Source organism: Pituophis catenifer, unplaced genomic scaffold, assembly GCF_029215685.1.
Source record: "Pituophis catenifer annectens isolate HBS135680 unplaced genomic scaffold, rPitCat1.0.hap2 SCAF_2, whole genome shotgun sequence".
Taxonomy (NCBI): Eukaryota; Metazoa; Chordata; class Lepidosauria; order Squamata; family Colubridae; genus Pituophis; species Pituophis catenifer.
The window spans coordinates 93,149,975-93,174,015 of record NW_027256882.1 but is presented as its reverse complement, the minus strand read 5'-3'; the positions used below and the strand labels follow the sequence as shown (position 1 = coordinate 93,174,015).

The window sequence follows — 24,041 nt, the reverse complement described above, 5'->3', positions numbered from 1 at the left end:
GATAACTGATTTTAGAAGATTTCCCTGTTTATTAGTAAGCAACCTGTAGATTTAAAAATACATTATTTGAATTCTTATCAAATAAAGTTATCATGTTTTATACAAAAACATTGGATTAGATTGTGTGTGTGTGTGTGTTTATTGGGCATTTGGACATACCTAAAATAGTCTGCCAGTTTAATTATACATAAACATCCATTTCAAACCTCATCTGAACAGATTTTGTTTTTCTGGAGTTGGTTTCTTTCAAACCAATAATAAAAATACAAGTCAAAAGGGGTAACTGGAGGGTATCCAAGGATAGTCACCATATTCCTATAATATGTTTAACCAGGCATTAACCAGGTTGAATCTTCTTACTGGCAATGCAGTCATGCTAAATGTATCAGAATTCTCAGTTTAGAAAGTGTTCTCTCATTTTCTCCAAAAATTCCATTAGGTCTTCTTTAAAAATGTGGTTATGTCTTTAGTGACTTCCTCATTGGTCAGGAAAACGAATTAAAGTTATCTTCTTTGTTCCCACCACTGATCTCCAACTCCCCACTTAACCTGTTAATTACATTATTAGAAAATAACCAGTGTGTTATTTGCATTTCTTCTGTTAGCCTCTAAAGAAAGATAAAACTGACCTTGGGGTAGAACCAAACTGTTAATGGAAGACTTGCAGAAGTGATTACAGTACAGAGTTCTGGGAAAAGAGGAGACATAAGATGGGCAGCCGATACATGTAATAAAAATAAAATGTAAAATATAAGAAGGAAAAATAATTCCACTTTGCTTGTCTTTAGTATAAAATGCAACAAAGAGAAAGTTGGACAGGCCTTCAAAATTCTACCTTTCTACAATAAAGACCATTTCTGGATTTCCTGCTGTTTCTGTTTCTTGACCTTAACTTGAAGGGCTGACACCACCTAAAGCTGTCTATATTTAAAGTGATTGTCTCCAGAAAGAAATCAGGAGAGAAAGTAGCTGAGCTAGAAAAAAAAATGTTGAGATGCAAAGGCCAGTGATCTTCAGAGAAATGGTCAATGTATCTCACTGAAAGACTTATAGCTAATATATAAAAATGTTTCTATTCATGCTTAGTTACATGGAATGAAATTGAATTGAGTCCCACTTCAGTTCTGCTTGCACTGCATCTCCTGCCACTGCAAATTCCATCTATGAGGCAAGAAGGAGAGGAATTATGAATGTCACAATAGGAAGGGCTTTGAGAGCCTCTTCTAGAAGCCTGGATAAAATAATATTTAGCTAGTTCCTGACTGTTGAACCATGGTATCTGGAAATTAATAAAATTAGCCTGGATTAAAATATTGTGGGTTTTATGTAAGTATATGAAACAATTCTTATATTCTTATGTGTGGTCATGTTTACATTAATGGATATATGTTCACAAATTGATGAAGAAAAAATAGAGAATTCCCTCCCATTATTGATTTCTTCATTCTACTTTTATACTAGTCAATAAAAGGTGTTCTCTGGGTAATACGTACCATAAATAACTTCACATAGAACAGATAAAAATGAACTCCAATGTCATCAATGAAATTCTTATTAGATTCATGACAGAGAAGAAATTGAAACTATTTCTTTCAATTCACAAGGAATTAATACTTTTGCTGTTATCAGTTGTAATGGGTGCTACTGGTTTTAGTTTAGATACATTAATGGTATACTATGATTTATCAGTTCTCATATAAAGCAGGATTTTCAGGGGAGAATGACCCAAATGCTGCTTTTTAGGTGGAATAATATCTAGAGAAGGCATCTATCATCTTCATAAAGGTATTTGGCTCTCTTCAGAGTATCCTGGTTCCTCCTAGTTGGGTCATACCTGCAGGGTCTCCTGGGTGGAAACACCAGCAGGACTGTAAGGACTATTCTAGGTATCTGACAGATTAAATAACATAAATTCACCTGGAGCCCGGCCATATAAATCCTATGTAATTGCCTGAAGTACAGTGTAGGAGTCCTTGGAACCTCCTATTCCAAGCACAGTTTTTTGTGTTTCTCATTATGCTCATATAATACCACTGCTCTGTGAGCTACATTTCACATTTGTATTCTAGCTGTGATTCAAGATACTGGTCATCACCTATGAAGCTCTACTTGTAGGACCACAATTTCCCCCCCCCCCCCAATTATTACTGCTCAATCCACCAGATTTGCAGAGAAAACATACTCTGGGTTCTCTTTATCAAATAGTATAATATTGCTGAAGCCAGGGGTCATGCCTACTCTGGCAACATCTGTTTTGTGGATAAACATCCTTCTGGAGAATTGAATGGCTCTCACTTTCACAAGGTTTTGGAGATCCTGCTGGTCCCCAAGGCTTTTAGGCCAGAAAGTTAGATAAGCTCTGCTATTAAGGTTGTGTTTTGCAATTTGGAGTTTGCTTTAACCTTGAGAATCATGGGTTTTATGGTGCAGTTGTTTTAATTTGTGTATATCACCCAGAGCCACTGTTGTGAGATGGCAGCCATATAATCATTTAAATTAAATTAAACTAAATTAGCTGACCAATATATAAAGTGAAATTGGTTATTTTGAGATTAATCAAGCAGTACTTAATATAGTAAAATAAAATTAAAATACACTTGTGAATAATTCTGATTTATTTTATAATTAAAATTTTATTTACATCCTACCTTTCTGTCCAGATGAAGGTAGAGATTAGGCAACTCAAGGCAGATTTCAACCGAGAAAAAAATTAGTAGTGGAAATAAAGATCAGTAAACAGATTTTTGGAAATGCCTAGCTAGTAAAAGAAATGAGACCTTAACACTGCTGGCACTGTAGTCTTCCTTAAGTTTCTTTCTCCCTACTCCATTTGCTTAGGTCTTTTACCAAAAATTGTTTATTAGGCTTCTGTGTTTTGATTATCCATTCTACTATTGTAGTAAGGAAATTGTCAAGGAAATTAAGTACTTTCATGACATTCAATAGCAAGGATTGGTAGATCCGGGTGTCATCAGCATGCTGATGGTACCTGTCTCTGGAGTTCATATTGGTTACTTCCAATAGTTTAATGCAGAAAGTGAAGCTGATGAAGGATTGAAGAGTACTAAAATGACTATGCTCCCTTTCCTTACATCCAGTTCTCATCCACAAAGCAGCCACAATGCCATACCCCACCTAACAGCTTAATTAAATTGGGTTCGGATAATCAACAGCTTCCACAGGACAAGGCCCCCACCCAATACATTTAAAACAACCAGTAATTTCCCAACTGTTTCACATCAAGAGAAGGTTTACTTAATAAAGTTTTCACCACCTCCTCCTTTAGGCAAAGGGAAGCTTACTCCTCCAACAAGGAAACCCTAATTATCTCTTGCAACTGTGAGCTCAGCATCCCCTGCCTGATTAAATCAGCAGGAGGGCTGAAGATTCAGCAAAGAGATGGCAACTCTCCCCCATCCTGACAAGTTGGATAAAAACTCGTATTTGATATTTTTCAAAATGTGATAGTTAAGTACAACAAGAACCGCAGACATGTCAAGTCAGAATCTGTATGCAGACAGTTAACCTTATCATTCTTATTTGTAAAATGCCTTCATCAAGATATTTACGGGATATATTTAAAAAGTTAATGACCATAATGTCTCATATGTAACATGATTTTGTGTAGGGATTATTTCCTGGTAAGTGTTCATGGAATTAAAGCAGAGAGCTTTAAGCTAATAGCATTCTTTCCCCTGGTTTCCAAAAGCTGCTTCTTTGTGCAGCCTTGCATCCCCAGGAGCTGGCATTCTTTCTAGAAGGTGAAGAAGAAATAATCTGCCTTGCCCCTGGGTGCTTTTTGGCTTAGTTTGGGAGGTGAATGTGACGATTTAATAATTCCATCTTTCTATAAAAATATTCCTTATTGACTCAGAGCTTTGCATCCCAGGCATTCTCACCCAGGTTTTGTAATACATACTTAGGTGGGAGAAAAGAGGTGGGATGGGAAGCAACACATCTCCATGAATATTTATCATGCACATCAAGCAACTAATAACTACCCTGTGCATTTGTTATTTTTATAAAAGTATAGTCAGGATTTTATGTAAATTTTATTGTTCAAGATCAAGAAATCTAGAAACTATTATGTACGTATTTGGTTTCCTACAAATCTGTTTGAACTACAAAGCCGTACAAAAGAACGCTTGTTTTTTTATGCTTATGCTATTTACATTTCTCTTCATCTCAGTTATGAAAATCCATCTGCAAAAAAGAAACCTAGCCACAATTTTGTAATCCCTTCTGTAATCCCAATCCCTTCTGTAATCCCAATCTCCATCCTGCAGACAAATAAACGAACAAAAAAGTGCAAGATGGGTACAAGGTGGATTAGGACATTGTTTGAAGGTGGTATGTTTCTGATCACAATTGTTTTGGATAACACTGTAGAAATGGAGTATCTCAACAAAGCTGTATATTGAATGTTATTTTATTATCCCATTCTGCAGGGATAATAAAGATCATCTTTATTTTCAAGATCATCTTAAAATATGGAATTGGACAGAATAACCATAGTTTCAAGACTATGTATGCTACCAACAAGAAACAGCAGGGTCCTTTTAAAAAAATAAATAAATCCACAGATATAATTACTAAAAAATCCTCTGAATGTCATAAATAGGTTGTTTTTGTGTCCCTTAGCTCTTAATTGTGGTTCTTTTTTACTTCTTTCTCTCTTCCCCACTTTCTTTGGAGGGAAGTGTGGCAGAAGATGCTGTAGCTCCTAGAGAAAGGACCATGATAAATTGGCAGTAAAAGAGCAAATTATGCTTTATCTATACAACCACTCCTCATTTAACAACTACCTTGGTTAACCGCCATTTACAAATACAGCAATGATAAATAATTTTTAAAAAATCATTCTTCCACCAGTATATGCATTTACAACCCAATTTTGTGCATCTGACAACAAAAGCAATCAGTGTGAAACTGATTAAGGCCCAGTCAATTTCAGGAAGCAGGGCAAACAGATTGAGGAGTTCTAATCAACTAATTAAGCTCATAGAGGTGAGGTTGTTAACTTGCAATTAGCACTTTTTATGGAAGGGCTGAGCTATGGAGAACTGTAGCTCAGAAGGAGAAAGCTTATTTGCTTATCTCCTCTGACCTGCAAGGGGACAAAAAAAAGGTGGAAATGGGTCAGACACAGAGGTGGCATTCAGCCAGTTCAGACCGGTTCTGGCGAAACAGTAGTGGGGACGGGCACAATCCTGTCCTATATTGCTGTGTTTTTGATGCCGTATGCATCTGTGGATGGCGCAAGCGAGCAAATTGCCATGTTTTGTGATGCCGCACGCATGCGAGGACAGCATGCGCACACATTTCTGGTGCTGAGCGAACTGGTTGCTACAGTTTGCGAATCTCACCTCTGGTCACCTCTTGAATAAGAGAACTTCATATGAGATGGCAGCTGTCAGTGATCTTCCAATAAGCCTCTCTCTCTCTTTCTGTGTCACGTATTCACTTATCCATTTCACTTAACAAGAAAGTCATGGAAACAGAATTCAGACACTAAACTAGAAGAGGGTGTAATAAGAACTGTCCACAGATGCAGTTAATTTTTTAGCATTTTTTTCATGTCAGTTTCCACATTTATGGGGGACAAGGAAGAAGACTTCCTGAAGAGTGTAGGAATCCCACACTTGGGCGTCCCCAGGACAATGACATAGAGTTCACATTTATTTCTGTGTACTTTGAAGAATAGTGATTGTCCAATATTCCAGTAGTTTAGTTTTTTTTAGGGTTTTTTTTTTCATAAAAGTAAACATTGCAAAGACATCTTCAAAATAGATCAGACATAATGAAGTATCCTCACCGCTCAGTGCACTGGGTGGAACGTCTCATGGGGTAACACATACCATTAAAATACATTTAGCTGGTAGCTTTGTTGAATTTCATCCTTCCAAATGATGGAATTAAAAGAATTGCATCCAGTCTAAGTGAAATCATTAACTTAATTCCCATTGATTTCATTGAGCTTAACACATGACTAAATGCATCTGGATCAATTCAAAAGCAGATATTTATAAGAATTGCACTGCATAATTGCAAATAATATGTTTTTAAACTTACAAAGGAGGGTGGTAGGGAGGTGTTTTGACATTAATTCCAAAGGCTCTGCTTTGTCTTCAGTCCCTGTTTCTCATTTAATCAGTACCACAGTAGGACAAGCAGTAGCTGAATGAATAAATTTGTCCTCAGGCAGGACAGTGTGAAAAAAAATAGTCCGAAGCAACTTCAAAAACAGGGATTCTTTATCTCATCACAAGCACTTCCACATATAGATTTACAATCATAAGTAAATGGTATTCATAATCATAACCTGCCTGCTCTATAGCTTGCTAATATTGCAGCAGAGACAGTGATCCTTGCCCTGACTTGCTTCAATATTATTAGTTTTCTGACAAATGTATCTCAACAAATGAAGGACAGTCAATGTTCTAGCAGTAATTGAATGGGCAATCCAATAACGAACATACAGAATATTAAAAGTAGTCTCTGCTAACACCACTTTTGATTTGTATTCCTTTGATCAAAACAAACTTCCAAATTACTTTTCAGTATAAGCCTCCCAGCTAATTTCTATCCAAATACAATTAGTCCAGTCCAATCCCTTCTCTCCTTCACACTGTTACAATGAAAACTGCTTAGTTTTTTACTGTTAAATTAAATATGGAAGGGAACTGGCTTCTCTTCATATGTCAGATTATAATTCAAATTGTAAAGTGATACATCTGGATGCCACCAGGTTTTATCAAATCACAAAGAGCAGATGATAATTCACAAAACGCCTGTTGTCATGGTTGCTATGGGCAGTCATAAAATATCCACTTAGCAGAAGTCAAACAACTCATGCCATGATCAACCTACCTTTCCTTTAAATTGTTTTTAGCAAGGAGGCAAACTTCAAAATAGTAGCTATCATTTTCTAAAATTGCTTATGTGTCTGTGGTAAGACTTGGGATCATTCTTCTCATTGGGCAACACATAACTGCCGGAGGGATCTTAGATTCCTAATGGACAGTCACTTAAATATGAGCCAGCAGTCTGCTGGGACTGCCAAAAAAGCCAACGCAGTCCTAGGCTGCATTAACAGAGGGATCATGTGAGATGTTAACACTGTTTTGTAATACCTCGGTAAGACCACACTTTGAATATTGCATCCAGATTTGGTCATCATGACATAAAAAAAATGTTGACATTTAATGAAAAGGACTAGGAGTGATATAATAGCAGAGTTCCAATATCAACGGGGCTGCCACTAATTCTCCAAATTTATTCTCCAAAGCTCCTGAAGGTGCTTTGAAAAGAACCTGAAAAGAAGCAATGGATGGAAACTAATCAAGGAGAGAACCACCCCAAAACTAAAGAGAAATTTCCTTACAGATAGAATAATTAATCAGTGGAATGACTTATATCCAGAGTGCCCCATCACTGGAGGTTTTTAAGAAGAGATTGGACAACCATTTGTCTGAAATAGTATAGGGTTTCCTGCCTGAGCAGGGGGTTGGATTAGAAGACCTCCAAAGTCCATTCCAACTCTGTTATTATGTTATTCTTGTAAATAAAAGAAAAATATAATAATATAGAATTTTGTTAGCTATTTTCATTTTAAAAAGAATGTTAAAATATTACATTAAATCAGAGCCCGGGGAACTGTCCACATTGGGACCCCCAAACTGTACATTTCTTTTTACTCTCACCTACTTCCATCTGCAGTATAATTTCAGTTGCTTTTACAACTAGCAGAGAAGTACCTATTTGGAGAAGTACTATGGAACTATTTCTAGTTCCAACAAGAACTTTAATTAACTAGATTTTGCCTTTACAGACTCTGATTGTCAGAAGCTGGCAGTGACTGCCACAAATGATAATCACATGACTGCACAAATACTGTGCCAGTCATAATTGTGAGCCAGTTGCCATGCACCTGAAATGACTATGCAAACTACAAGGATCCATAGTTGGTCATACCTGTTTTTGTCTTTAGGTTTTTCTGTGTTATCCTTATTGTACTGCTCTGAATTTCCTCAAAGAAAGTGAACACAAAAAGTCTCATGTTTGTTTTTCTAAATATTTTTTTTAGAAAAATTTACTTCTAGCAATTATTCATTGAAAAGGAAGAAATAATTTTGGGAAGTTTGAAGCACTTGCAGTTTGGGTTTGTTTCTCAAGTAAATGTTCTCAATGTGAGTTGTGCCTTCTTGTGAGAAGCTTTTGGTTATGTACTGTATCTGAGGAAAAAAAAATTTCTGTAGATTTAAATTCTAAGTAACAGGAGATCTGTGGTTATGGGACAGCCAGTTTTGTGCATTTGGTTTTAGGAAAAAAATCTTGCTGAAATAGGCAGTACCTATAGCATTAAAAACACAATAGGAAATAAGTCAAGGATATTTGGCATTCTCTTGGTTATTTAATTTATTTAATGTGTAAAGAAAAATTGTAAGTAATACTTGTGATGATTTTACAGTTATGTTAGTTAAAAAATTACTATATAGATTCTGTTGCATTAAGGCAAAATCAAAGGGATTGACAATGTAAATGACTTATTTATATGATATAATAGATCTGCAAATTGATGTATTGAAGTCTAATAGTTGAAGGAAATGGAGTTGTAATTATTCAATTTATGTAGCTGTCCATCTCAATCAATGACTCTGGGCAGCTTACAATTCCAAAAGTATTAAACAATAAAAGACAGCAAATATAAATATACACAGCAGTCAAGATAGTGAATGATAGGAAGTGGGGGAAATTAGTGCAAATTGATTAATGTGTGCTTCTTGGTAGAATGTTACTAACACTAGGGAAATGGGAGAAGAAATTTTAAAAAGTGTTGGTAGAAGGGTAATAGGTTGATATGCTATCTGTTCCAAGGAATGCATGTTTCCTGAAGGAAGTAAAAATGACTGGATGATGATACTTTAGTCCACTTTGTTACAGGAAACTGATATTTGGGTACATCAGAAGAAACATAAAAGTCAAGCACAGTGGGAATGGAACATTTGCATTATGTGTAATGTAAAACCAGAAAAAATAGGATCAGTGATGTATAAGTTCTTAATGAGGTGGATTGAATTAGGTTTTTAAACTTCTTAAAAAACTGTTGTTCTTTAATGATGAATTTATTTCATTCCAAGATGGCACATGATGAGGTGGCTTCATGAAGTAGCCAGTGAAATGGAGGCAGCTTCAGGAAAGATTTCTAAATATACACCTCAGAGATACAGTGCAAGACCTTAGGAAGATAACCCCCATAAATATTTCTTTTCCTTCTGAATATTTAACAGCAAATATTGCAACCAGGCGGGAAAAAACCTAGGCTGCGGGGATAAAAGACAGCTTAAATCTACATGCAACCAATGAGCTTCTTCAAAAGAAACAGACACCTAACATTTGCAAATCAGCTTTTAGAAGTGAAATGGCAGGTCCAGATGTAATGGCATGTGAGAATGACATTGGGAGACAGGATGAAGAGCCACAGATCAAGCAATGAGTAAGAGGCATCTGAGCCTGCAGAAAGAAGGGCATGGCAGATTAGGACTCTTCCTGGTTCCCTGGAAAATAAAGGCAAAGGAGGCCGGGAGGAGGGACACATTTACTTTCAGTCTTACAACTTTCTGTTAATGTGGTTGACAATAAAGATAGAGCTAAGTATGCTTCTTATCTGGTCTACCTTGCAAGGCTGACACAAAGTTATGCAATAGTTATGTTATTTAGTAGCATTAAGAGCAATGGTGAAATCCATTTTTTTTTATTACTGGTTCTGTGGGCGTGGCTTGGTGGGCATGGCAGGGGAAGGATACTGCAAACTCTCCATTCCCTCTCCACTCCTGGGGGAAGAATATTGCAAACTCTCCATTCCCTCTCCAGTCCTGGGGGAAGGATATTGCAAAATCTCCATTCCCACCCCACTCTGCGGCCAGCCAGAAGTGGCATTTGCCAGTTCTCCGAACTACTCAAAATTTCCACATCCGGTTCTCCAGGACCTGTCAGAACCTGCTGGATTTCACCCCTGATTAAGAGGGGTTTTTTCTTCACATAACATGTGCCTGTGTGTTTATTATCCTTTTCACAGAAGCAATTTGCTCACTGTAACTATAGTAACTGAGTTTATATGAAAATGGGCTGGGGGGGGCATTGTTGTTTGTTTTGCAAATTGGTTTTCCCTTGCATACCGATATAGGACGAGGGGTAGAAAAAAAGCATTGGTCAAATAATTACAGTAACTCAAAACCTTTTAGACAGATAGTGTCACATGCTTTATAAATTCCTGATTGAGTGTATGGAATTAGGCTGTTGGGCAGAAAGCCAGCAGATGGACTCATCATTGATGAAATCATTTTGGAGAAGCATTAAATAGAACTTAAAATAAAGGTGAAATAGCTTTATGGATTTTCCACTCAAAGTATTTATGAACATTTGTTGCTGATATATAATGTAGCGTTAAAAGAAAGATTTAGTATAGTGGGCTTGTAATAAAAATTATTTCGTAAATAATAAAAGAATAATTTATTGTGGTTTAGAATAAGGATAAAATACACAGGTTTGTTGCTACTTGCTTTCTGTATTTTACTGAGAACATAGAATTGTGAACCACAAAATCAATAGCTTAATATAAAGCAATACTTTAAACCAAACCATAGGGTTACTTTCCCCCTTGTTCAAAACATAGTGAGAAATGTTTCCAATAGCAAAAGAAATAAGAGATATTGATTTATCCACAATCTGACAGGGTTTGCTTTGTGCTCAGTAAAGATGGAAGAGCGATAATGAAGTGTTTTCTTGTTTTCTTTTGTAGTTTATAGATACTGTATATATAGCAGAAAAATAAAATCTGTATTGAATATTTTATGGCCTGCTTAGCTGTTAAAGAATCCCTGGACCATACAGCCTTATCTCTCCTTCTCTGTCGCTTTGGTCCTGCAGGGCAAATGTGTTTCAAGTCCCATCTATTAAAAAGTGTCATGCAGCAGAACCCAGGAAGCTTTCCTATTTTATGGCAATTCCTGGAATGATCCCCCTCTCCCCAGGAAATGGTATGGTTCATATCTTCTCATCATTCAGAAAATTGTTGAAGCCTGGTTGTTAACCCAGATCTTGGGACAGGGTGATTATGGAACCAGTGCAGTGCTTTGCACTTCTCTGCTTGTTTTCATTTGTGGTCTAAAATGACATGACATGACAAGATAATATAATATAAATAATGCTGACCTTCTTAAGATACTTAAATAAAGTTTCTCTGATGTGGGTGCTACTTATTCCTGCAGACTGGTCAACAGTGTCAAGTATCTCGGGATGCAGATAACTAACAATCCGAACTGGTCTCTGTCTCTCCATGCATCATCCTTAGTAAAGCATGGAAACCAGCGTCTGCATTTCATGCATCGGATGAGGAGAGCATATCTCTCTCTTTCTGTCCTGGCCACTTTTTACAGAGGCATGATTGAGAGCATTTTAACAAACTGCAATAATGTTTGGTTTGGTGGCAGCAGTGCCTCAGCTAGAAAGTCCACTCAGAGAGTGGTAAGGACAGCCGAGAAGATTATAGGAAACTCGCTTCTTGTCATTCAGGATACTGCTTATAAGTGCTATGTGCTTAGAGCTCAAATCATTGTTACACCCACACACCCACTTCACAGTCTGTTTCTGTTGCTCTCCACTGGGAGGAGGTTTTGAAGTATTTCTAACAGGACTTCCAGATTCTGTAACAGCTATGTGCCCTATGCCATCCATCTGGTAACCTTGCTAGATTTGTTTCTGTCACCATGTACATGTATACATCCGAACTACACTGTGTTGTGTCTCTATGTCGTATAATATATGTGGGTACGTGCATAATTTTGTATGTATGTATATATTTATTTATTTATTTATTTATTTATTTATTTATTTATTTATTTATTTATTCTGTCATGTTTATGTTAGAGGTGCAGACCTTTTGAGAGCTGTATGCAATGTAATTTCATTTTAATATATGCTGATCAGTGTACATTCAAAGTGACAATAAAGTTATTCTAAAGTTATTCTAAGAGTCAGTTTCAGAAAATTTAATTTATAGATTTGCAGTTCAACCACTTAGGATGAGGTTGATGGAATTCTCCCAAGATTTCATCTTGCTACACATGTTTATGAATAAAAGTGTTTAATATGGATGTAATCTTCAGTTCTTCAATCAGATTTGGTCTTTGATGCCATTCAGGATGACTATAACTTTGGGTATGTGTACATGTGCTCACACGCACTTGACCCAACAACTTTCTATTTTCCTCCTACTATATTCTTCTATATTCCTCCTACTTCCACATTTCCTTTTTAGATGCTTTATTCTGATATCAATCCAAATATACTCTTAATTTCTTTTTCTAAGTAGAATTTCTTCTACTTTTTGAATGTATTCATTCTTTTCTAGAGCTGGTTCCTCTCCTACTCTTCAGAAAATTCTTGAAATGTATAACTTATAATGTATAAATGTATAAAAAATATAACTTCGGTTTTCCATTTTATCAGCTGAACTTAAAATTTCTGAAGGCTCTATCCATCATGAAGATTCTTAGATAGCATTTGATTGTGAATGCAAAAGCAATTGGAATTGTAACAATTAGTTTGTCTTTTTCAGCACAATATGTATTCATGAATTATTTCTTTTAAGCTTGTTGTGACATTTGCGGTAACTTCTATTCCTTTACTGGGAAATAAGCTCTATTTGGATTTAGTAGGTATTACAATTGAATGGTTGTAACCAGGTTATAAAAGTGCAATTTTGAGACTGGAATTTTGATTTTATGCTATTAACACATGCTATTTGTGTTAATTATACAGAGGGAGCAATTAAACAATAAACATTGGCTTTTAGAAAATCAAAGTTTGAAAATTACTTGAACTAAATAAATACAATAGTTTTTAGTAATTAAATTATCAGGTCTTACAAAGTTCTGGGCTAGCTCCTATTATCTTGAAATTGCATACAACTCTACCAACTGATATAAGATTTGGATAAATACTGTTTGGGGGGCTTTGGTTCTCCAGATAATACTAAATGGAAACTAACTTAGGGAAGAAAAACCAAAAATACACATATAGACTGGGTGAAACCAGGCTTAATAGTAGTAACTGTGAGAGGGATCTTGGAGTCTTAGTGGACTCCAGCTAAATATGAGCCAGCAGTGTGCAGTGGCAGCCAAAACAGCCAATGCAATCCTAGACTGCATTATCAGAGGTATACAATCAAGATCAAGTGAGGTACTAATACCACTCTATAAAGCCTTAATAAGACCACATCTAGAATACTCCAGTTTTGGTCACCACAATATAAAAAAAAAATGTTGAGACTCTAGAAAGAGTATAGAGAAGAGCAACCAGGATGATTAGGGGACTGGAGACTAAAGCATATGAAGAACGGTCAAAGGAACTGGGCATGGCTAGTCTAGTGAAGAGAAGGACCAGGGGAGACATGATAGCAGTGTTTCAATATTTGAGGGTCTGCCACAGAGAGGAAGGGGTCAAGCTATTTTCCAAAGTACCTGAAGGCCAGACAAGGAATAATGGATGAAAACTGAACAAGGAGAGATCCAACCTGGAAATAAGTACAGTGTCAGACAATTTTCTGACAGTGAGAGCAATCAACCAATGGAACAGCTTGCCTTCAGAAGTTGTGGGAGCTTCATAAATGGAAGCTTTCAAGAAGAGACTGGACTGCCATTTGTCAGAAATGGTGTAGGGTCTCCTGCTTCAGCAAGAGGGGGGGGCATTGGACCTACAAGGTCCCTTCCAATTCTATTAATCTGTATATAGAAAACAGTTTGCTGTCCTCTAGAGGTCACACTAACATTTGCAGGCCATTTGTGCTAAAATGGAAGTTTGTAGCAAAAATCATAAATTGTATTGGCATCAGGGCAATTAGATTACAGTCTAGATGATTTAATGAACTGATGAGCGGTAATGGTAGAGAATCACAGACATGACTTTGGAAGAGGAGTGTGATAGTTAGCAAAACAAAATTTAAGCCTAGGGGAAAAGAATATTAATGTAGTTTAAAGTTAAATTGCTACACCTTGACTTTCTTTAATACAAGAGAGGGGGAAGGGGAAAACATCATCAGGCTTTCAAGATTTGGATTCTGTGGCTTATATCTATCAAGTATTTCTTGTGGAGTCTATTGACTGGGCCTAGCTCTAAGAGCTGACATCAGTCTTGAAAATCTAACTGTTTCTTGTGTTCCCCAATTTTCCTGGCCTTGAATTATGTTTTAGAATTATCACATTACTTTTTTAAGGTTTTCTATATGATTCTCCACAATAATAAAAGGAGCATGAGCAGAGACACTGTCTTGTGTTTTTTGTTCCAGGAAATCAGTTTTCAACCTTTTTAAACCTATGATGTTGTTCATCTAGCCACTGGCGATAAGGCGGCTTTGTTAATAGATAATATATTGTACTATCTTCATCTAGTTCACCAACAGCAGCAGTTTCTAAACTGTTTCTAAGCAGTTTCTAGACAAGGAGATCTTGGCTACAATTATTCATGCACCAGTAACCTTTTTGTCATATTATTATCACATAGAGTTGCTCTTGAATGACTCTATTCAAATTCATTAGCAGGAATTCTGACTTGGGTTTCTTCTAAAGAGTGTACCATACAAATATCTTAAAATATTTCATACAAAAGTGAAGACCTTTTCTATGTGTTATCTGACTCTAGAATATCTAAGGAAATTCCAGTACTATGAGTTTTTCACAATATTGCACAATAATTTTGTTTACCCAACAATTTTAAATTGAGATTATTATTTTTGTGTATACAAGCGTACTATGGACATGTTGGTTATTACCTTATTATGTGTGGCTAGGCTAGATTTTTTCAGATATATTATACTTTTATTGTTCATTACCATAGAGTTCATTAAGAATAAGAGTAGAGTCAAGGTAAAATAAATAAAGCTATAAATGATTTCAGAGTTGTGTCTCTGCAAAAATACATTAGAAGTAGATTTTCCTACTATAATAACTCCATACATGGAAATTGCACTAAATCCTGCCATTCCATTAAAAATGGTTGCTTAATATTTTAGACATTATTTTATTTCTGTTCCCTGCTATTAGTACTTTATTTGCTAGTTGTTAGATAGTCTTTTAATACAATGAAAACTACTTATCTGAATTATATATAAAATATTTCTATATACCTTTTTTAAAAAAAAATCAAATAAAATAACTTTTCATTTTCTATTTATATTCCTTAATACACTTATACATACACACCTGATGTGTCTGCTCTTAGCATAGCTTCTTGTTGGCTCTTTACATCAGTGGTGAGTTGCTACCAGTTCGCACCGGATCAGGCGAACCGGTAGCAGTGGTAGCGGAAGCCTCCGCCCACCCACCCAGACGCTTTTGTGCATATGCAGAAGCACAGAAGTGCCATGCGAGCAAGAGCAAGAGATGAGATTTGGAACCCGCCCCTGCTTCACATATCCTTGTCTGCATGCAGATATCGAAACAAAATTCAGTGTTTCGATAATGACCGGAGAGTAAGGTATTTGATAGGAACTACTTTCATAGAAGGGGAAAGGGTGGCAAAAGGAAAATCTAAAACAACATTAAGAACTCTAGGGAGGACTAGGGTTGGATTGGAAGTGATTACTCCTAGAAATGGAGATGATTTTGTACTAGTTGCTGAACACGGATGGCTATGTTCACTAGCATTAAAAAGGCAACTATTGATCCTTAAATGCATTAGGCAATGTTTGCACGGCTGAAAGCCCAATTGTTTATGTATTGTTTGCAGTCCGCAAAGCATTTGTGGGAGTGATCTGGGGGGAAAGTAAACATCCATGCAACCTTAAGTCTGCTTGTTGCAGAAGGCCTTCAGTGGGGTGGAAATGTGGTGGAAAAAATAGGGTTACACTTATCCAAGTATTGCCAGCTAGATTGAGGCCAGCTGCCAATTCTTCTGATGAACTAAAGAAGAAGGAAGCCTTGCCCCTCAGGTAATCCTTGGGTTACAACCGTAAATGTGGTTGTGTTACTGAGCACCTGGAGTGCAGTGATATGATCATGGGGTGTGGGTGGAGGGCATAAGTCAGAACACTGGATTTGGGTCATAAATCCACTTTTTCAGATAGGTTGTAACTTTGAACAGTTACTAAACAACCAGTCATAAATTGAGAACTACCTGTACTGTAATATCTGTAAGAGTTTCCTTAACCATAGAATTAGAAAGAATAGATAGAAGTGGAATTTAAATAGGGCACTCATATATTAAAACTTAGATGGCAGTCTACGCATTTATACAATACATGCTTGGAATTTAGAACTCAAAACCAAAGGTCGGGGGGGAAATTGTACTGTTAAGCTTGTAGAATCATAGAGTTGGAAGGGATCTGGGAGGCCTTCTAGTCCAACTGTCTGCCCAGTGCAGGAATCCTCATACCATTCTGGACAAATGGTTGTCTAGTCTTTTCTTAAAAGCCTTCATTGAAGGAGTACCCTCAGCTGTTCCTCAGGAAGGAAAGCTGTTCTGTTGATTAATAGCTCTCATAATCAGGAAATTCCTCCTCCTTAGTTCAACTTTGGATATCTCAGTGAAAAGGCTTATACCTGCTGTTTATTGTCTTACCCTCAGGTACTAGGAAAAATCCATGTTGCAATATTTTCAGGATCAGACTCAATAAAATTAGTGAGAGTTAAAGGTTTAAATATACTTCCTTTTATTTACAATAGGCATTCTATATTCACTGAATATTCACAGATAGAAGCAAGGAAAAAGGTGTAGGTGGCTCCTTATATATACAATGGGTGGAGCTATAAGTGGGAGTGGTGAATTATGAATACATTAAGAAGTGAAGAATAAGTTAACCCCTGATACCCCATTCATATACTATTTACACATTAGAGAATAAGGCATTTACATCTGACAAATCCCCCTCTAAATGCCGATTCGTTATACAACACCAATTACATTCTGATTCAGGACAATACAAGACATACAATTTAGATGTTAAATATTTGTGTTGCTTAGAAGGTAAAGGCTTTGTCAATATGTCAGCTAATTGTTCTGAAGTATCACAATGCACTGCTTTAATAAATCCATCCTGAGATAATTGCCTCACATGTTTAAATTTTATATCTATATGCCTGGACCTTTGTCCAATGGCATCAGATCTAGATATTTCAATGGCCGCTTTATTGTCTTCATGCATAACAAAAGGCAAAGCAGGTTTTTTCCAAACATCTGAAATTAAATCATTAAACCATACAAGGTTATTTGCAGCTTTGGATAAACAAACATATTCCGCTTCTGTCGTTGAAGTGGCTACTAGTTCTTGTTTACCAGTATACCAGTAAACTGGACAGTCATTTAAGAGAAAAATATAACCAGATGTACTTTTTCTGCATGATGTGTCTCCAGCCCAGTCCGCATCTGCATAACATGCAAGCTTTGGTTCTTTATTATCACTAGGTTCTAATACTAAGCAAAAATCTAGTGTACTTTTCAGATATCTTAAAATTCTTTTAACAGCTTCCCAGTGATACATTGTTGGTTTGCTGACGTGTCTGGATAATAAATTGAGTGGTAAGGCGATATCTGGTCTAGTCCAATTAGATATATAAAGAAGTGAACCTATGATTGATCTATAAAACGTGTTATCCTTGAATTCAGGGGAAGATTCATCAGTATTTCTAAGAAAATCAGTTTGCATAGGAGTATCACAGCATTGTTTAAATTGCATTTATTTAAAAGTTCTATAATCTTATCTCTCTGAGTGAGTTTGAATCCCCTTCTAGTCTTATTAATTTGAACACCAAGATATTTGTTCACTTTACCTAGAGATTTCAACGAGAAATGTTCATTTAACTTATTTACAAAAGTTTCTCTTCTCTCTTTGTGTTTTCCTATATATAAAATGTCATCTACATAAATCAACACAAATTCAATGTGATCATCACCCTTTTTGACAAAGAAACAGTTATCAGCAGTGGTAGCGTTGAAATCCATGGTCTTAAGTACTTTTACTAAACAATCATACCATCTTTTACCAGATTGTTTTAATCCGTATAAACTCTTGTTCAACAGCCAAATTTCATTTTTGTTGGTGTATTGACTGTGAGGTGCTCTTACGTATATTTCCTTATCTAGTTTTGCGTGTAGATACGCAGTCTGTATGTCATATTGAAATACATCAAGATTGAGTGCTGATGCTACCACTAGAGCTGTTTTGACACTCTCTGTTCTTACAGTGGGGGAATACGTGTCAGTATAGTCCTCCGGATATTTCTGTGCATAACCTTGTGCAACTAATCTAGCTTTATATAGAGTATTGCCTCCTTCTAAGTTCTTAATTTTATATATCCACCTGGTACCAATAATTGTTTTATCTTTAGGTGCAATTGCAGGTGTAAATACATTTAATCCTTGTAAACTTTCCATCTCTTTTTTTCATAGCTAATTCCCATTTTTCTTTTTCTTCACGAGGGAGTTTTAACACTTCCTCATAAGTATTAGGTGTTATTGGCTCACCATCCATATGCATTATGTAATCTCTGTATTTATTTGGCATTTGATTTCTGTTGTTTCTAATGACTCTTTCAGGTTTGCTATTGTTATCATGCAAATATCTTGCTTCTTTTTTTGTTAGTGTGTCTGTCTTTATTTTGTGTTGGCTATTTGTCCAAGTTTTGGTTTTGCTTTTATATTTGTTGATATCCTGTTTTTCTATGGTCTCTTTCTCATGAGATTTTGTATCTTTACATTTATTTGGAAATATTTCATTAAGATGTAATTTAGACCAGTTGGCCTGTTCATGGAACACAGCTGTTCTGGAAACTATAAATTTGTTATTATTATCAATGAATCTGTACCCTTTGGTGCCAGTTTCATATCCCATAAATCTGAGTCTTCTGGATACGTTTTCTCCCTTTCTTCTCAACTGTTTAGGTATGTGTACGTCTGCAGTGACTCCAAATATGTGCATGTGTGCTAATTTTGGTTTCCTATTATACATTACTTCATATGGTGTCTTATTTACAATACTGGACCAGGTTCTATTTTGTGTGTAATTTGAATAATGTAAGGCTTCTGACCAAAATTGTTTGCTTAAGCCAGCATCCTCCAATGTGCATCTAATCATGGTTTGTAATGTGGAATTCTTTCTCTCTACAATCCCGTTCTGAAACGCAGAAAATGGACTAGACGTGTAATGTAGCATTCCTCTATCCTTTAACCATTGGGAGAATTCTTTAGACATGAATTCACATCCCCTATCTGTCATAATTTGTTTTATTCTGATATTGTGTTGTGTTTCTATGCGTTTGTAAAATTCCTTAAATTTTTGAAAGGTTTCATCTTTGTGTTTTAATGTATAAACAAAACCATAACGGCTATAATCGTCTACTATTGTCAGGAAGTAACGTTTTCTATAGGTGATTGATGGAGTTAATGGGCCAACTAAGTCCATGTGTACTAAGTCAAAAATTTTGTTAGTTGATCTAGTAGATTTTCTTGGCCTGGGACTAGTTTTTAGTTTTGTGGATTTACATACTGAGCATTCCAAATAGTTTTCACAATTTTTTATTTTGACATCTTCTGCGTGTTCAGTCATTTTTTGTACTACAGGAAAACTGGCATGTCCTAACTTCCTATGTAAGATGTGAGCACACTCATCATGAATTGGTTTACCTATTTTTGGTTTTTTTTCATTGTGTGCATCTGCGTGATCATGAGATATTTTACATTCATCATTGTCACTGTTACTAATATTTTCATCATCTGCTTCAATATAATCTTCCATATTTGAATCAATGTTATGCAACCATTTTTCCTTCGTTATCAGATAAGGTAGGCCTCCTTTAATCATCACAGTGCCTATATTTATTTTATTCTTCTCCAAAGTCGCTTTTCCCTTTGAGAAAACTATATTAATGTCAGAATCTCTACTTAGTTTTATGGCACTTAGTATGTTATGAGGTATTTCAGGTATTAACAATACCCCCTCTATTTTTCCTAGACCAGGCAAGGTTACATTTCCTCTGCCTAATACTTGAACCTTTTCTTGGTTAGCTACCTTTATTACAAATTTATCTTCTGTAAATGAAGACAATATATTTTTGTTATTAGTGGTGTGATTAGTTGCTCCAGAATCAATAAGCCAATTATTGTTCTCATTTTGCTGTATTTTAGTGTTGTCTTGTTTATTTAATCCATTCAGTGAACCAGATTTTCTATCCTTTGAATTATCTCTGCCCCCTCTATTCTCTTTGTAATTTGGTGGGCTTCTATATCTATGTCTATCTATGGAAGACTGTCTATAATTGTATTTGTTCCTATATTCTGACCTATGTCTTTCCTTTGAAATTTTGGGACAATCTCTTCTATTGTGTTCCCTGGATCCACAATTGTGACATTTGAATGTTTCATTATATTTTTCTTGGAAAGCTACTTTCCTATAAGGTTTGTGTTCTGTGTGATTGCTAGAACGATTTCTTCTTGAATTGTCTTCTGCTATCAATTTATTGGATAGACTTTCTATGGATAAATATCCTAGATTGATAGTGTCTAAATGTGACATAAAACTGTCATATGATGAATCAAGTGAGTTGATAATAACACTTTTCATTGTTTGGTCTGAAATCACCTCCCCCCTCACATGCAGCTCAGCTCTTATTTTGTTTAAAGATATTAAATGCTCACTTATGGAAACCCCTGGTTTCACTCTAGATGAAAAGAAATCCTTAGACATTCTTGTGGTGGTAGCCACACTATCGCTGTGAAACAAATTAAACATGCATTGAATAATTTCTGAAACAGTCAGATTAGGTTTGATGCTATGATACATTGCAGGAGACACACTAGATATTATTAAGAAAAATGCTCTATGGTGTAAACAATCTATTTTTAAAGTCCAAGGTCTTTTTGGGGGACTAGTGATAAAAAATAGTAAATTTTCCTTCATAAAGACAACCTGGAGCTGTTGATACCATTCTTGCAAATTAATGCCATCAACCCTTAGTTTTGGGAAGTCACTGGGTAAATTTCCGACATTATTTTGTCCATTACTTACGACCTGAGGTAGTCCGTGGTCTCGCAAGTGTAGAAAATTGCAAAACGGCATGGGGATGCTCGCAACGAGTCTGCGTGGTTCTCTCGCCAGTTCATGTCTTCCCGGACCGTCTGCGTAGTTTCGCGCATGCGCGTTGTCCATTTCTTCTTTGGAGTCGTCGTGGAAGGTTCTCTCCATTGCGGCTCGCTCGCTCTGCTCTGATTCAGACGAGTCGGTCTCTGGTTCGACCTTGGGAGTTCTGACGACGGCGGCTGCTCTTCTCTTTCTTCTGGGGGCGCTGGCACCTGCCTCGGTCTGTGGTGTAGGGCGGAATCGACAAGGCTCTCTGGGTTCGGGCGTCGTCGCTCTCGAAGTCAGGATGGGAGCGGGCAGGTCCTGAGGCATCGGCTTGCTCGCTCGCTTCTTCGGTGGCTCTTTGGTAATTTTTAGTTTTGGCCCAAATGCAGCAAAAAGTGTTTTCATTGCTGATTTTATTTGAGATTTTGTTGAGTCATCTTCACTTTCTGATTCTGATTCTTCTGAGGAGTTCGAATCTTCTTTTTCATTTTCGTTGTCTGATAACGTTTTTCGCGCCAGAAATTTTGAATTGAGCATTTTGATTGGCTCTGCTTCGCTCACCTTGGAGGCCTGTTGAAACCAAGATGGCTGCCATTCAAAATTTCGCGCGGGATCACTGTTTTTCTTCTTCGTAATGACTTTCTCTGCAGTCATATCACTCACTGTTTTTGGGTCTTTAGACTTCTCATTAGTGATGTTTTTCTCTCTCGCTGCTCCGCTGTTCTTCAGCATTTCTTGGAGGTTCGCGATGAGGCTTTCATCATTCTTCTGGCTTTTTAATAGTTTTAATATCTCTGACCTGAGTTCGTTATTCTCTATTTCGATTTCCTCCTGGTCATCATTTTCGTCTATTATTTCTTCGTCTTCAGTGGTGTATTCTTCAGATTCTCTCGAAATTGCGTTTGTGGATTCGTTGATTATTTCTTGTTCTGTTTCCATTTCTTTGCTGTAGGCCCTGGTGTTGGGCCTATCTTTCTTAGACATTTTTTTAAGTTTTTTTTATTGAGTCAATTAACCATCCTCTGCTACCAGCTTGTTGCAATATTTTCAGGATCAGACTCAATAAAATTAGTGAGAGTTAAAGGTTTAAATATACTTCCTTTTATTTACAATAGGCATTCTATATTCACTGAATATTCACAGATAGAAGCAAGGAAAAAGATGTAGGTGGCTCCTTATATATACAATGGGTGGAGCTATAAGTGGGAGTGGTGAATTATGAATACATTAAGAAGTGAAGAATAAGTTAACCCCTGATACCCCATTCATATACTATTTACACATTAGAGAATAAGGCATTTACATCTGACAATCCATCTATTCCATATTCCTTGAAACATCCCTTCATTTATTGGAAAATGATTATAATCTCTCACCTATTCCTAAAACACTGCCTTATTAGGAAGGAAGGGAGAATCTATTCAGATGGTGACAAAGTTGTTATAAACTGTAAATCATTCTTGCACAGCTAAACTGAAAATGAAATTACTTCCACTGTGCATTTTAACAATAATTTCAATTAAAAAGAAGTAAAAGTGGAAATTTCTCCTGTCTTGTCATGTGGGTACGCATGTGTATCAAAACTAAAACTCCTTCATTAGTGAATGAATCCCAATCCCAAACCAAATTAGCACCCAGGGTGGTCTAAGCACCCTGTTATTAAGAACAGCTGCCTGCAATTACTGCAGGTTCGAATCTCACCAAGGCTCAAGGTTGACTCAGCCTTCCATCCTTTCTAAGGTAGGTAAATTGAGGACCCAGTTGTGGGGGCAATAAGCTGACTTTGTATAAATATACAAAAAAAAAGGATGAAGGCTATTGCTGAGCACATTGTAAGCCACCCTGAGTCTCCGGAGAAGGGCGGCATATAAATCAAAATTAAAAAAAAAATTAGATGTTTTTTGACAGATTTAGGAAAACTCCAGATCAAAGCAGAACATTTCTGAAGTATTCCAAGTCTAATTTTAGCTCTTCATTAGTGGATTCAGACTTTGGAAGGACACCAAGATACAAATGCTGTCTGCAAAAGTGTATATTCCCCTTTCCCTAGCGATTCCACATCTCTTATTCTTCAGAGTAAGGCAAACATCAGGGTGAGAGCTGTACTTTTATGATATTTAAAATGTACGCATTTAAAAATATTGCAAATGGCTGTAAAGATGAGAGCAAATTTAAGATGAGAAGAATTAAAAACTGAAAGAAATTGAAAGGCTCATGTCCTTTTTTCCTCCCTTATGCTGTGAAATGGAAGTGGGTTTTTATATTATAGAGGACTGCAAAAATATCCATTGTCCTGGTTCTGGATTTTTTTAGGATTGTAGTATGTATATGTTCTAGAAGGGAGTTATGACAACTGTAAAATATGTGATGTGTGATTTGCATACCATTCCTCGGCTAACAGTTTATAACAGCTATGCCTTGTGTTCTGTTTTGTGGTTTCAGGAGCAGAAGGCACAGTGTTCCCCAAATCTATAGAAACTCCTAATGTCAGGGCAGACCCCTTCAAGGAACTAAGGTAAACTCTGACATTTAGTTCTAATGTAAATGCAAAGGTACCTTGCTTGAATTGTGCGTTCTGGCTGGTGATATTTCAAATCCTGAAGTAATTAAAGAACATGCAGTTGCATAGATGTCACTGAATAGCAGAAAACAGTTAATACTTCAAGTAAATCTGAAATTTTTAAAAGAGCATTGGCTCATGGAATTAAAATTTGTGACTGGAGGTTTTTTGGGGGGGGGAGTTAAAAAGGTCTCTTTGGTCAGTAATGATTGAGTATGGCCTCCAGGTATCACAGAATGTCAGCAAGGAGAAAAGTGGTACAGTGGTCAAATTACTTTCTATACAGATAAAATAACTTGGAACCTGTATTCATCCGTGACAGCTGTCACTAACCTGATTTATGTGTTCCTGGAAAAACAGATCCTG

At 36.4% G+C, this 24,041-nt stretch overlaps 1 protein-coding gene across 1 annotated transcript in view; it reads left to right on the top strand.

The window, feature by feature from the left end:
- Positions 1-24,041, top strand: part of SGCD (sarcoglycan delta) — a 202,020-nt gene that overhangs the window by 128,852 nt on the left and 49,127 nt on the right. Inside the window, exon 6 of the mRNA XM_070933852.1 lies at positions 23,558-23,630. Within this exon, the coding sequence (XP_070789953.1) occupies positions 23,558-23,630 (73 nt within the window). The remainder of the gene's footprint in view (positions 1-23,557; positions 23,631-24,041) is intronic.